The sequence below is a fragment of the Notolabrus celidotus genome, chromosome 6 (assembly GCF_009762535.1).
Source record: "Notolabrus celidotus isolate fNotCel1 chromosome 6, fNotCel1.pri, whole genome shotgun sequence".
In the NCBI taxonomy this organism is placed as follows: Eukaryota; Metazoa; Chordata; class Actinopteri; order Labriformes; family Labridae; genus Notolabrus; species Notolabrus celidotus.
In genome coordinates, this window is record NC_048277.1 from 33,331,754 (window position 1) to 33,345,473 (window position 13,720).

Below are 13,720 nucleotides of genomic sequence, written 5' to 3' on the forward strand. Positions count from 1 at the left end.
AACACACGCAGTTCAGCAGTTAACTCAGAGCATGGGCTCAACCGGTGGCCAGAACTCCTTCCTCAATATCAACAGGAAGCCCCTCCTCCAGGAAGCCATTAACAGCTTATGGGATCATGTTCACAACACATAAAAGACACACACAGACACACACACATAGGAGTTTACACCATGCTGTTGTGTGTTCACTGCAAAGCGAGGCCTGTGTGCACTTAATGAGGCTGAAGTGGAAGTCAGGCTGGAAATTGCTCGTTAAATGTTTGCTCGTGACTTTGGGTGCTGCGCTTGTACACAAAAGGTTTTACAGCCCAGTTTGTTTGTCTCTTCTTGTGTTTCCACTTTTGTCTGGAGCCTGCAGGGTGTGTTATCTGCAAAGTGAGGTCACTCTTTAATTTCTTGAAGGAGTCATATAAGTTCAGCTTTACAGCAAGTGTCCACATGCAGTCATATGCCCAACATAAGAAAGGAAAGACTTTGTAGACGTCTTTAGGCATTTATTCACAGACTATAAGGGTGGGATCACTTGATGTCTTCGTAGTTACAGGGGAATAATTAGATTACTGTGTAGATTATATCGCATTGTGCTTCTGGTGACAATTTCAAAGAAGAAAATAATGATGCAGAATCAGAAGAAGTGTGTTTGTGAGCATGGTTATGTTTCCCTTCATTCTAACTTTGAAATACCAACTGCACAGACACCACAACCTATTAATCTGTGTTCATTTTTTTCTTCATATTCAGACATTGCTTGCAGCTCGTGTGTGTGCAGTGGTTACGCCCATTATGGCGTCCTCTGCATAGCAATCACACATGCACTGCACTCCTGAAAACTGCCTTAGTAGGCTGCATGCGTGAATGTAGAGGGGCACATTTTTCACCTAGGCTGTAAGCAGACTTTTTCCTACAAGCCCAAGTCTGAGTGAGACTGTGTGGATGCAGCCAGTAAAGGCACAAAAACCTGAAGACACTTGACTTGAACTTGCAAAAGTGACCTCAAAATTATACTCTTAACAGCCTTGCTTATCCATACATCACAGATCTCCTGTAATTTTATGTTCAACCATGCTCACTGAGGTCCTCGAATGCTTCCCTTTTAAATGTGTCTCACACAAGCACTGGCCTGAGAGCTTTCTGTTTTGCCCCTTAACTCTGAACTCTCTGCCTCTGGACATTAAAACGGCGAGCTCTCTGGGGGGTTTAAAAGTAAACTTAAGACTTATCTTTGTAATCTAATTTTTAACTTGGAGTAATTTATTTTTAGCCCTGGACTGCATTATTATAATCATTGTTTTAACATTTATTTATTTTATTTATTCATTTATTTGTATTATATCTATTTATTTAGCTTAATTGCTTACTTACTTGCTTATTTGCTTTCTTACTTTCTTACTTGCTAGTTTGTTTGCTTGCTTAATTACTAACTTATTTATTTATCTATTTATTTCTTGTATTTATCTTATCTTCTTAACTTTAACTGATTTTTAATTTTGCTTTCTACACTTATTTATATTATTATATTTACTGTATTGATTTTATTCTATTTTTTAACTATTTTTTGTATGCACATGTCTTTTAGTATTTTACCATCTCTGTTGTTTTCTGTCTCTCTTTTCTTTTGTGAATCACTTTGGGCTGCATGCTTGTATGTATGAAAGGTGCTTTATAAATAAAGTTGAGTTGAGTTATGACACACTCTAAGGGGGTGAAAATACTTGAAGAGTTGTTTGATGTAGGATCCGAATTAGACAATCGTAATTTAATGATGTTCAGTGTATTTCATATTTTCAGACTTTTCTTTCTTCTGAATACTTTGAGACAACTTTGGATATCAGTCGTTGTATCGATCTCAGCTTAAGACTTTGAAGAAAGTGTGACATGTACAGAAGTTTCACAATGAATGAGTTAGCTGGCCTTGAGTCAAGCTAAGCTCTGAATGTTAATTTCATCATGTGGTCTTCTCTGCTGAGGGACATATCTTGTCTTTCTATGACAAAAGACATCCTGTATGACTGGTTAACAAGGTCTATTGGGAGAAAAGACAGTGGGACATGAAGCCACATTTACTTCTGGAAGGTTTTCCACATGCAACAGAAAAATATCAGCTAATAAAACAAAACCTGAAACAGGCCTTGGGATGAAGTCTTTCCGTCGTATAAAGGACATTTTGGTAAAATTATACTGTACATATAAAGCTAAATTTAAGGCTTGGATTATGTCCTTGTGTTTTATTAGTCTCTGTACTTATAAAACTGTCAATATGAGAATATTCCATGTATTAAAAAAAACTGTGTGGAAAGAAGACGGATGTGAAAACAGCTGGATGAGTTGTCCTGAAGTTCTTTTTGTTTCTTGGAAATCTGTTTTAGCACTTTACCCTTTGATGCCATCTCTCCCTTTAATGTCTTCTGAACCTCAAGGTCTCCAGTAGAACCGGTCCCCTCTCTGCTCAGGCGGGCACATCTTTATGTAACTGTTGGAGAAAAAAAAAAAGAGGCAGGAGGAGGAAAACCAGTAAAGCCAGAGAGGAAGTGAAGGATGTGGTGTGGAGAGCAAACAGCAGCCAGCGGAGAGCTCCCTCTTTGTGTGGCTTTTTTACTGCTTCCTCCCGACCCAGCCGCATCGCTCACCACATGTCCGCCGCTGGAAAAACATCAACAGCTACAGTCTCCACGCTGGGCGGTAGCAAGACAAAACATTTCACAGAGAACGAGAGGCACAATGACACGTATCACATGAACAAGGTTTACAAGATAACACCCTGGAGCTACACGGCTTTTCGGAAACCAGTGACACCCTGAAATGTGATGATTACAAACGACAAAATGATTTAGGAAAATTACAAGTTAAGAGGGTAGTCGAGTCAATAATGTCACAGTACTTGGAATTAAACTGCAATATTGCTCTGACCTTCAATGATCATTTAAAGACACTAAATCAACAAGATTTCATTACATAGCCTGACTTTATACTCAATGTGTTGCAAACACTTAAACTGACTTCAAAGTGACTTAAACAGCCAATCAAATGGGTTAAAGGCATGTGAATGTGTAATTTTGTGAATTAAAAACACAACTGCTGATTTGACCTTTGACTCCAGAAATTGATCAAGCACCTTGCCTTATGTTGCCTTTTATAGTTCTAATAGCATGCAAGAGAAATTGTATTTTAGGTGTCAAAAGTCAAGTGCAGATGATGTCGTCCTATTGGCTTCATCGAACAGTGACCTCCAGCTCGCACTGGGACGGTTTGCAGCTGAGTGTGAAGCAGCGGGGATGGGGATCAGCACCTCCAAGTCTGAGGTTATGGTGCTCAGTCGGAAAAGGGTGGCTTGCCCTCTCCGGGTCGGAGGGGAGTCTTTGCCCCAGGCGGAGGAGTTTAAGTATCTCGGGGTCTTGTTCACAAGTGAGGGGAAAAGGGAGCGGGAGATTGACAGACGGATCGGGGCGGCATCTGCGGTGATGTGGGCGCTGTACCGGTCTGTCGTGGTGAAGAGAGAGCTGAGCCAGAAGGCAAAGCTCTCAATTTACCGGTCAATCTACGTTCCAACCCTCACCTATGGTCACGAGCTGTGGGTAGTGACCGAAAGAACGAGATCGCAAATACAAGCGGCCGAAATTAGCTTTCTCCGCAGGGTGGTTGGGCTCAGCCTTAGAGACCGGGTCAGGAGCTCAGACATCTGGGAGAGGATCAAAGTAGAGCCGCTGCTCCTCCGGATCGAGAGGAGCCAGATGAGGTGGTTCGGGCATCTGGTTAGGATGCCTCCCGGGCGTCTCCCTGGGGAGGTGTTTCGGGCATGTCCGACTGGGAGGAGGCCACGGGGAAGGCCCAGGACACGCTGGCGAGACTATGTCTGGGAGCGCCTCAGTATCCTCCCAGAAGAGCTGGTGGAAGTGGCTGGGGAGAGGAGTGTCTGGGCTTCCCTGCTGAGGCTGCTGCCCCCGCGACCCGGACCCGGGTAAGCAGAAGAAGATGGATGGATGGATGGAAAAGTCAAGTTGACTTTCGTGACTGTAGAATCTAAAATCACCAAATCAATAGATGCAGATAACAGAGCACAAGTGGGATCACTTCAGTGGCTACATTAATAACATAGCCTTCAAAATTCTGTTTCTTATTTCCTTTTTAACACTTGCTTGATGAACTTCGTCAGTTATATACCAAATAGGGATGGGCAAAGATTTTCAAATATTCAAATATTTATTCACTTTGTAAAAATCAAAGTTACTTTGAATATTTTCTCATTTTAAAAGTACAATTTTTCATCGTTTCACCGGTGCCTGGTTGTAATACAGTATTCCCACCAGGCGGTGGCTACAGAGCGTCTTAAAGCTGTTTGCTAATCGCAGTAAGTAACAAAAGAAGAAGAATGTTAACTGCATTAAATAGCAAAAGAAGAAGAAAACATTAGCGACAGTCGCAGTGATTTTCTCTGTTTCTGAATCTCACACTACTACACACGTATTTCCAGAGACTGAGCATGGCTGTAAAATGTAAGTATACACACCACGCTGCATCACAGAAACACAGACATAAAGATTGAGACAGATGCTGACAGAGACCGCTACTAACACCACCTCGTCCTACAGGTGTGTGTGTGTGTGTGTGGGGGGGGGTAATTATTTGAATAATCGTCAAATAGATGCTAACAATTATCGAAGAGTGTTTTGGCTTGAAATGCCCATCCCTACTCCGCAGACCAACAAAGAACACCTGTCTCATGAAAAAGAAGGACGCTTATAAGTGCCCCTTTGCTGGACAGACAGACAGACAGACACGTCTAATGACATCAGTGAAACATACTGTGGTATATTATTTATTCATATAAATCTGTTTCATATGATGTGTATCTGAGGCGTTATAAAGCACATCGTTGTTTTAAAAGTCCAACAAAAGACGCAAAGATATAATAATAGAAGAGTGCAAATGCATCCGACTGCTAAAACACATCAGCTAACACACACAGGTACACATGTAAACACACATATACACACACACACCATACACACACACATACAGAGGTCATACAACAGACATGCACCATCTGTTTTCATAGCTGCAGCTGTCTCTATTGGATGTAACACCCATAACAAGAACACACACTCACACACACACACACACAGGCAAGTGTCTCAGCCAGACTGAGTATGGCTTTACAGCTGGAAATCTTTAAGAGGTGGAGAAAGACATGGAGAAAAGATGATGGTTGCACACACACACACACACACACACACACACACACACACACACACACACACACACACACACACACACACACACACACACACACACACACACACACACACACACACACACACACACACACACACACACTCAAAGCTCTGCCCAAATCCTAATTAGCCTGCTGACCCTGAGAGAGACCACCTTGGTGGACATAGAAAACCCCAGACAGAAACACACGTGTGCATGAAAACACACACACACACACACACACACACACACACACACACTCTTTGGATTGAAGCAGTATAATTGTCCATCCTGCAGCGTTAGGAAGGGGCGAAGTCGTCCTCATGTGGAATCTTCAGGTGATCCATCCGTCTCCTCGCTCTCCGTCCTCCGCCTCTCCCCCGAGGACCGAACGTCTTTGAGGATCTGGGATTGGTTGAGGAGACACTCCTTCAGCTTGTCCTCAGTCAGGGTGAGACGCTCCTCCAGCACCGAGACAGTCTGTGTTGTTTGAGGGAAGGGAGGGCGGGAGAGAAATTATAAAGCAGACAGAATAATTATTGAAGAAGAAAATCAGAAGATCACTGAGAGCCTTGAAATCAATCCTGGTGCCATTACGTAAAAACACATTAAAGCTGACGAGAGACAGAAAGGCTTTTTAAGTTCAGGGTGTTTTCAGGACAGCGAACTGTAGGCCTTGATCCTGGGATTGGTGAAACAGTGTCAAATCTACCAAAAGAGTCACAGCCTTTCCTTTTTATCAACTATTTTAAGTGTCAAGAAGTTTTAAAGTACTTTTCTAGAAGTAGATAATGCCACTTTCTCATAAATACAGACAGAGCACAATCACCCAAAACAAGAGAGGGAAACAATTCATCACACTCCATTGCCTTGGATTGTTTGAAGGTGCCTTCTTGTCACTTTTGTCTGCAGGCAAACAACAGAAAAATGCCTTTCAGCTGCTGTGTGGAGTGATGCACGGTAAACAGCGTAAACAAGGAGTGCATCTCTGTAACCGTCCAAACAGAGAGGGTAAATATTTGGTAGGTGTATAAAGGAAACAGGTGATGAGATGAGAGGTCTGCAGAAAGGCTGGGACAACTGTGGGACTGTTGAGGTTGAAGATGAGCCTTTTCTACTTTAGGTCTGGGTGTTAATACAGTAATGAATATGATATATGACAATCATAGGCTGTTCAAAGGGATCAATAATTATTCACAAGGTAAAGAGAAGGACGCTGGGGCAGAATGACAACACTGCGTCGTTCAAAATAGCTTTCATTGTTTTGTTTGGCAGACAATAAATCATCCCTGACAAGCTGAAATTCTGTGTTTGAGCTTCCTACAGGCATTTCGAAGCGTTTCATTTCTTGTTTGCATAAATTTGGTGCCGATTGTTTTCCCTTTCTGTGGTCGCTGCTTTCAGAATTTTGACACATTCTGTTTTCAAACCAAAGACATTCAGCAGCAAATCGGTGCGATCTCGTCTTTGTCTGCAGACGGTTTTTCTCATATATATGCACAGGGAGCTCAAAATGTACGTCTTTGTCTGCTGCGTTTTAAAGCATTTATTCATGTTTACTAAGATGAAGGTAAAAACACAAGATGTGGAAGAGGAAAACGTTGAGACAGGGCTTCTGTTCTGGTTTAAACTCTGTGCCTTATGTCTTGTTTTGCACTGTTACTCTTTGTAAACAAGATACCTTGAATTTTATGTATTTGATCATTTCTAATTCCCGACTACTGTAATGTCATAGTCGTTTAAATGGAAATTTCAATTCTGACAAACCGATGAGCCTACATGTTTAGAGACAGGAGAAAAAGCAAACCATATGTATTAACAGAGCCGAACACAGGAACACAAAGTCTGCAGGGTGAGCGATGTCAAATTGGTTTGCATAAAGTGGCTAACATTAGCAGAGCTAGCTCCTCCAGCTTCTGATCTTCCTTGCAGGTAAACGTCACAACTTACGTACAACTTTACTGACAAACCGTCCTGTGCTGAAAGAAGTAATCTGTCATCTGTGCTTGTTTACAGCTGGGTAGTAGAGCATTTAACCACAGCAGTAACCATTAATCATAGATGCAGCCCCAGCTAATGCGGCAATAGCTCAGTCCATAGGGACTTGGCTTGGTCGCTGGTTTGAGTCCCGGTATGGACAAAGTTTGGTAAGTGGACTGGTGGCGGGAGAGGTGCTGGTTCACTTGACTGGGCACTGCCGAAGTGCCCTTGAGCAAGGCACCGAACACCCAACTGCTCGGGGTGCGCTGGTTGATGGCAGCATCCTCACTCTGACATCTCTCCCTAAGCATGTTCACTGTTTGTATGTATATACCAAAAAAAGAAAACTGTATGTGTAGCATGTCCAAAAATAGCATGAGTGAAAAAATTGAATTTCCCCCCTGGGGGTTAATAAAGTACCTTTCTTCTTTTTCTTTCTAATGGCAGGAGGCTGTGCTACAGATAAGGATCCAGACTACAGCTACTACTACTGCTACTACCACTTAGCGCCGCTCGAGTGGCTGCTTGTTGCAGCAGCTCTCTCTTTGTTGTTCTTTTTCATATCTGTTTAGTTCTCTTTGTATTTGGAGCCTGTCATGACTTTTAATGACTCATTTGTTGGCCATGGACACCAAACTGGCTACGTTTGCAGTGGTGTTTTTACTATTTTTGTTGCTGTGTGTGTCAGGAGATCCTAGTGTAACCATGGTTGCATTGTTTACATACAAGCTCAGCTGTTAGCAGCCCGTAGCATGTCGATGCTAAACAATGCTAGGCCTGATGTTCCCTGCGAAATGAGGAGAAGGAGGCAAGGATGACGTGCTGGTACTGAGGTGCAAGTTAAAAAAGTTGACATTGACCTGTCCTTCCACCCACCGTTATGGGGAATGTAAGATCTATCTACGATAAGGTGGACGAGCTAACCCAGCACCAGAGTAGCATCATGCTAACAGAGCTAACACCGGACACGAACGCCACATTTGAAGGATTTCACCTGCTGTGGGCGGACAGGATACAGGAGAGCGAGACTGAACTAACTGGTGAAGAAGGCCAGCTCAGTCCTGGACCCTGTGGAGGTGGTGGCTGACAGGAGAATTATGGCCAAGCTGTCGTCTTTGATGAACATTTCTTTTCTATATATATTCTTGTACTGTACACCTTCTTGTTTGCTGCTGTAACTCCATGAATTTCCCGTTGTAGGACGAATAAAGGAGTATCTTATCTTATCCGTCTCTTTCCAACACGGTCTCAGCAGATGTGTGTGTCTGGTTCTGCTCAAGGTTTCTGACTGTTAAAGGAAGTTTGTCCTTGCCACTGTAACTTGCAAGGCAAGGCAAGGCAGCTTTATTTGTATAGCGTATTTCATACACAACTTGCGATCAACTTGAGATCAGACTGAGTCCTGTCTGTAAGATGGGACTGGATCTTATCCGGTCTTGATGTTGGCTCTTGGTTAATAATAGAACATAGAGTACGGTCTAGACCTGCTCTGTTTGGAAAGAGTCTTCAGATGAAGTTTGTTGTGATTTTAGGCTATATAAATAAAGATTGATTGATTGCTCTAAAAGTCAGGAGACACTGAATAAAACATGAAGACAGTAGGGAAGAAAAAATAAAATTTCAACTGATAACATAAATCCTCTTGTCATAAAAACATCCATATACAGCTCCTTGAATAGGCTCTTGGTTTGAAATGTGTCATGTACATAAAGCTTCTTTGTCTCTGTTCAGCTGCTGGTGACACCTGTTCTATCAGGTGCATGTGGGGCCAGGTAAACCATCAAATCCTCTGTCTGTGTCTACAGTTCTTTTATGAAAAAGATTAGTTATCTGCTTCAACGAATGGTTCCACTGAAAAATGTATTCATGGATCTGAAGAAGGATTATTTGCTTGCAGTCGCATCCTGTCACTGTTATGAAGTTGAGACAGATGTTGTCTCAGTTAGTCGGTTTGGGTCTTAACTATCTACTAACCTGTGTGAGAATATCCAGCTGCTGAACGATGTGGCGCAGGGTAGATTCCAGACACGACGGATGACCAGACAGCACTTCCAGCGGTTGCGTCTGCCCTCTCTCCTGCTCCTCCTCATCCTCCTCCTCTCTCCTTCCCCTCCCTCCCCTGCGTCTCCCGGAGGTTGCACCTGGCTGATACACGCTTTCCTCCTCCATCCATCCTTCCTCTGCTGACGTAGCCGCGTGACTTGCTGGCAAACCATTCGAGTGTTGACTGTTGGTGGCGGTCTGCATGAGCGCCGAGTGTGTCCGACTGTTGAAGAGCTGGAGAGCGGAGAGAGAAAACAAGATCGATCAACCGGCTGGATGAGCTGCAGGGCATTGTGAGCTCCTACAATTGTGCAGGTGTGATCTTTGACTAAAGTCCTTCTCTAAGGGCTGCCATGGATTCTGTCCTCGTCAAATGTCAAGGTCACACTCCGTCAAATCTCCAATGTGACATGACGGCATTTAACTAAGGATGCGGCAATGAAAGAAGGAGGCATTTAAAATAATATCCCATAAAAGTGCTCCTTGGTGCACAGCTGGCTTTAACACCTCTCTGTAAACATACATGAAGCAAACCTGCATCACTGTCCTGTTTGAAATGCACATGGATCAAAGTGGGAGGGAGAAGAATGCAAAGGTGTAGTAACCGTTCTGGATGAAACCGCCATGGTGATGCAAAACACTGCAGGGTTAGCCCTCCTGGTGCATTGTTGTGTGCAGAAGGCCTTGAGCCTGTTCTTACTTGGCAGACTGAAGGAGGTGGATGACTCACACGGCTGATTTACTGACTTAACGGCTAGCTTTATGAACGACTGACTAACTTGCTGGATAAACATAAGTTCAGGAGGTTATTATGAATCCAAGGCCCGTTGAGCTAAAGCCACAGAGAAAAACAGGGAACATTTGATCTCCTCTTGAAAAAGATTTTCCTTTTATGAGTAAGTGAGGACACGAGGCAGGGAGACTGAACACAAAGAAAGAACATGGTGTTAAGTTTGTCCAGGGACACATTCTCCTCATTTACCATATTTCCAGGCAGAGACAACTGAGTGTGACTTTTTTTTTTACAGTTTCTCACAACACTTTCTGAAATTCAAGATAATGACTGAAGAACTCTGAACAAGAACTTTGTCTGACTACACTGATAGTTTACTTTATTGCCAACTTCTATGGCAATAAAGTCAAGTCATAACAAACCGTGTCTTATGGATTCATATGCACTTTTTATGATAAACAGATTAAAGCTGGGGTTGGTAGTCTCGGAAAACCAGCATGAATTTGAATGTAGCATTTCCCTATGACTCCGTCTAACCCCTCCCCTCCTCCCTGGGAGCTCCTCCAAAACGATGCCCCCCCCTGCTCACATGCACGAGCGCCGCTGATTCTCGACCATATGATGGTGACTGACTCAAAACCGGTCCTCACCAAAACATTATCATAGTGAAAGTTAAAAACACAAACAAACATGGCTGCTGTTAGCACTCACAACTATCATGCTAGCATTATCCAGTTGTCCTGGTGACACGATATCAGGAGAAAAGTTATAACACATTTAATACTGTAACAGCTCTACTGTTTGTTAAACGTGTTCAGTGTAGATGTTCTTAATTCCTACAGTGTTGACGGTCAGTGAAGGCATCAGGAGAGGTGTAGAGTGTGCGAGTGGGAGAGAGGAGAGACAAGAGGAGAAGTTTTTCATTCATTCAAACATTGATTGTTGCTTTGTTGGTTGGCGTGATCACGGCCGACAGTGACCGGTTATTAAAACTCAACGTGTTCACGAATCGGCTCGTCATCACTACAGCGTCCGGACGGACGCTACAATAAATATATATTTTCTGTAGGACTTACTGAACGTCATTAATTATTCTGCTTGTTGGTGAGAGCTTTTTAGACTCTGATCCGGACTACAGTCCTGAGCAAAGCACCTCTTCAGGTCAGAGGGGACAGGCCCGAGGACGAGCGAGAGGGGCAGTAAATAGAGTCAGGGGAAGTAGAGGCAGGAGACGGGGACTCGGAGGAGTGCACGCCGGGGAAATGTACGCGCAGGAGGAGGGCAGAACGGCTGGACGGGATATGATTGGTTTAAAATTTGGGGAGCCAAAAAACGGTGATTGGTTAGTGTTTTCCCAGGTTTACTCCGGCTGTAGATAGCAGCTTTTCTTCGCTCTTTTTTAAGAACACATTATGTAATGATTGCCATCAGGACATAAAGATCATTTTAACCAGTATAACAAAAAGTGTATCTAAATCTGATTACCAACCCCAGCTTTAACAGATAAGGTATTAACTGAATTTAACAGGCATCATTGAAATCAGCACACAGCCCCACCAGAGTGTTGGAGCTCTGGACATCAAAGTGTTGAGCTCTCTGAAAACTAAAGCTACACCTATGGCTTTAAATTTGGAGTCATTTCTACATTATTATTATTATACTCAGTGTTTTAACAAAATGTATTTATTGATTAAGTTATCTATGTATTTCTTATATCTATCTTATCTTTTTAACTTTCATTACATTTTAATTTGGGGATCACAGCGAGAAGGTTACTGGTTGTAGTCCCCAGTCGGGCAGGTGCCTTTCTGTGTGGAGTTTGCATGTTCTCCCCCTGCATGCGTGGGTTCTCTCCGGGCAGTCCAGCTTCCTCACAGTCCAAAAACATGCACAACAGGTTAATTGACCACTCTGAATTGCCCATAGGTGGGAGTGTGTGCGTGAATGGTAGTCTGTCTCTCCATGTTTGCCCTGTGATAGGTTGGCGACCTGTCCAGTGTGTACCCTGCCTTCTGCCCGATGTCAGCTGGGATAGGCTCCAGCCCCCAGTGACCTTGAACAGGATAAGCAGTCAAGATAACGGATGGATGAATTTAAATTTTGCTTTCTAATTTTACTTATTTTATTGATTTGACTATATTTTTTTATATGATCACCATCTCCTTTCCTGTTTTAGTCTTTTATTATTTACCCATCTCTGTTATCTTTTGTGAAGCACTTTGGGCTGCATGCTTGTACGTAAGAAAGGTGCTATATAAATAAAGTTGAGTAGGGTTGAGTTGGAGAGACACTGTTTCATCATGAATCTATTCTTGTCAGTGAATTTACCTGTTTTGAGTAGTGGACTTTTGAATAGAGAGGATCTCTTTGGATAATTGGCTCTTAATAAACATATTAATCGATGAATACTGAAATCAACCTTTCCTAAAACATGCTGAGCAAAAGGAAACAAGCTAGTGTCAGCTCAGCTAACAGCCTCTCCTATGCACTGAGACAACGATTTTAAACATGAGTTAAAGTATTTTCTCAACTTGTTTTAGAAATTGGAGGCCTCTGCTCACACGTCTTGTTACTGATGATGAAAAACAAAGGCTTTGAAAGAGGATTTGTGTCACGCCGTTGTTATTGTGTTGTTCTTTTTACCACAATTCAGCTAAAAACCAAGAGTACAGAGATTTTGGTGACAAAATGTGAGCCAACTAAAGATGTTCTCAATTTTTGGGGGGTATAATCGACTTGCAGTATGGTACAACGGGGGATTAGGACCACGTTAGGAATAAAAAAAATGGACCTCAAGAATAAAGTTGTAACTTTACATTAATAAAGTCATAAAATTATGGGAATAAAATCAGTTTTACAAGAATAAAGCCATAAGACATAAAGTCATGTATTAATGAGGATAAACTGATCCAAACTGACATAAAAACTCTGAGCACAGACTTTGACACTCTGAACAGCTGAACCAGATCAGCGCCGAGACGCCACTCTGTAACAGCAACAAGTGAAGAAAAGTTGGGAATCCGCCCAAAATAATAGCAGGGTCTTATGTGAAGGTGGAGGGCGGCAGGTGGTGTATGGAGAAAAGAAGCAGAGGGAGGGGAAATAAATGAGGGATGTGTCAGGAGGATGGAGGAGGAAGGAAGAGGAGGGTGAAGAGGAGGAGGGTGTCACACATTCCTGGCCTAATGCATGGAGCAATCGATTCCGGCTTGCTTCCTGCACACTGTCCTCACTTCAAAGAGAGCATGGAGGGAGGCAGGAGAGGAAGGAGGGATGGCAGGAGGAGGAGGAGGAGAGGTGGAGTATATGAGTGTGTGTGTGTGTGTGTAAAGAAAGACAGGGGAGGGAGGGTTACGCTTAATTCCTGGGTAGAGGTGAACAAAGCTGTCAGTGTGTGGCTGGCCAGTCTCTCTTTTTGCTATCTCTGTTCATTGCTCTCTTTATTTTCTTCTCTCTTTATCCCTCCACTTTGCTCCTCCTCGGCGACATCTGGCCAACATCTGCTCAGCTCATTTACACTCGACAGACACAGACCTCCATCCCTCTGCATCCCCTCCACTCCAGGAAGTTTGGGTGCAATCAGGCATAAGCAGGAAGGATTGAGTGTCAAATGCATGCAAAAACACCAGCTTTGCAGAGCACATAAAAACACACACAGGGTAGTTTACCTTGAATCACTGCAAGACTTTGTTGAATACTGGATTCTGATTGGACTAAAGCTGTAGCATTCTAGAATCATGTCTTAAAGAGAGAGCT

At 43.0% G+C, this 13,720-nt stretch overlaps 1 protein-coding gene across 1 annotated transcript in view; it reads right to left on the reverse strand.

Moving 5' to 3' along the window:
- Nucleotides 1–5,470: 5,470 nt before the first annotated feature.
- poc1b (POC1 centriolar protein B) overlaps nucleotides 5,471–13,720 on the reverse strand; it is a 77,338-nt gene continuing 69,088 nt past the window's right edge. The window contains exons 11-12 of the mRNA XM_034684758.1: nucleotides 9,163–9,465; nucleotides 5,471–5,688 (exon numbers count right to left, since the gene is read on the reverse strand). Of these exons, the coding sequence (XP_034540649.1) occupies nucleotides 5,530–5,688; nucleotides 9,163–9,465 (462 nt within the window). The 3' untranslated portion in view covers nucleotides 5,471–5,529. The remainder of the gene's footprint in view (nucleotides 5,689–9,162; nucleotides 9,466–13,720) is intronic.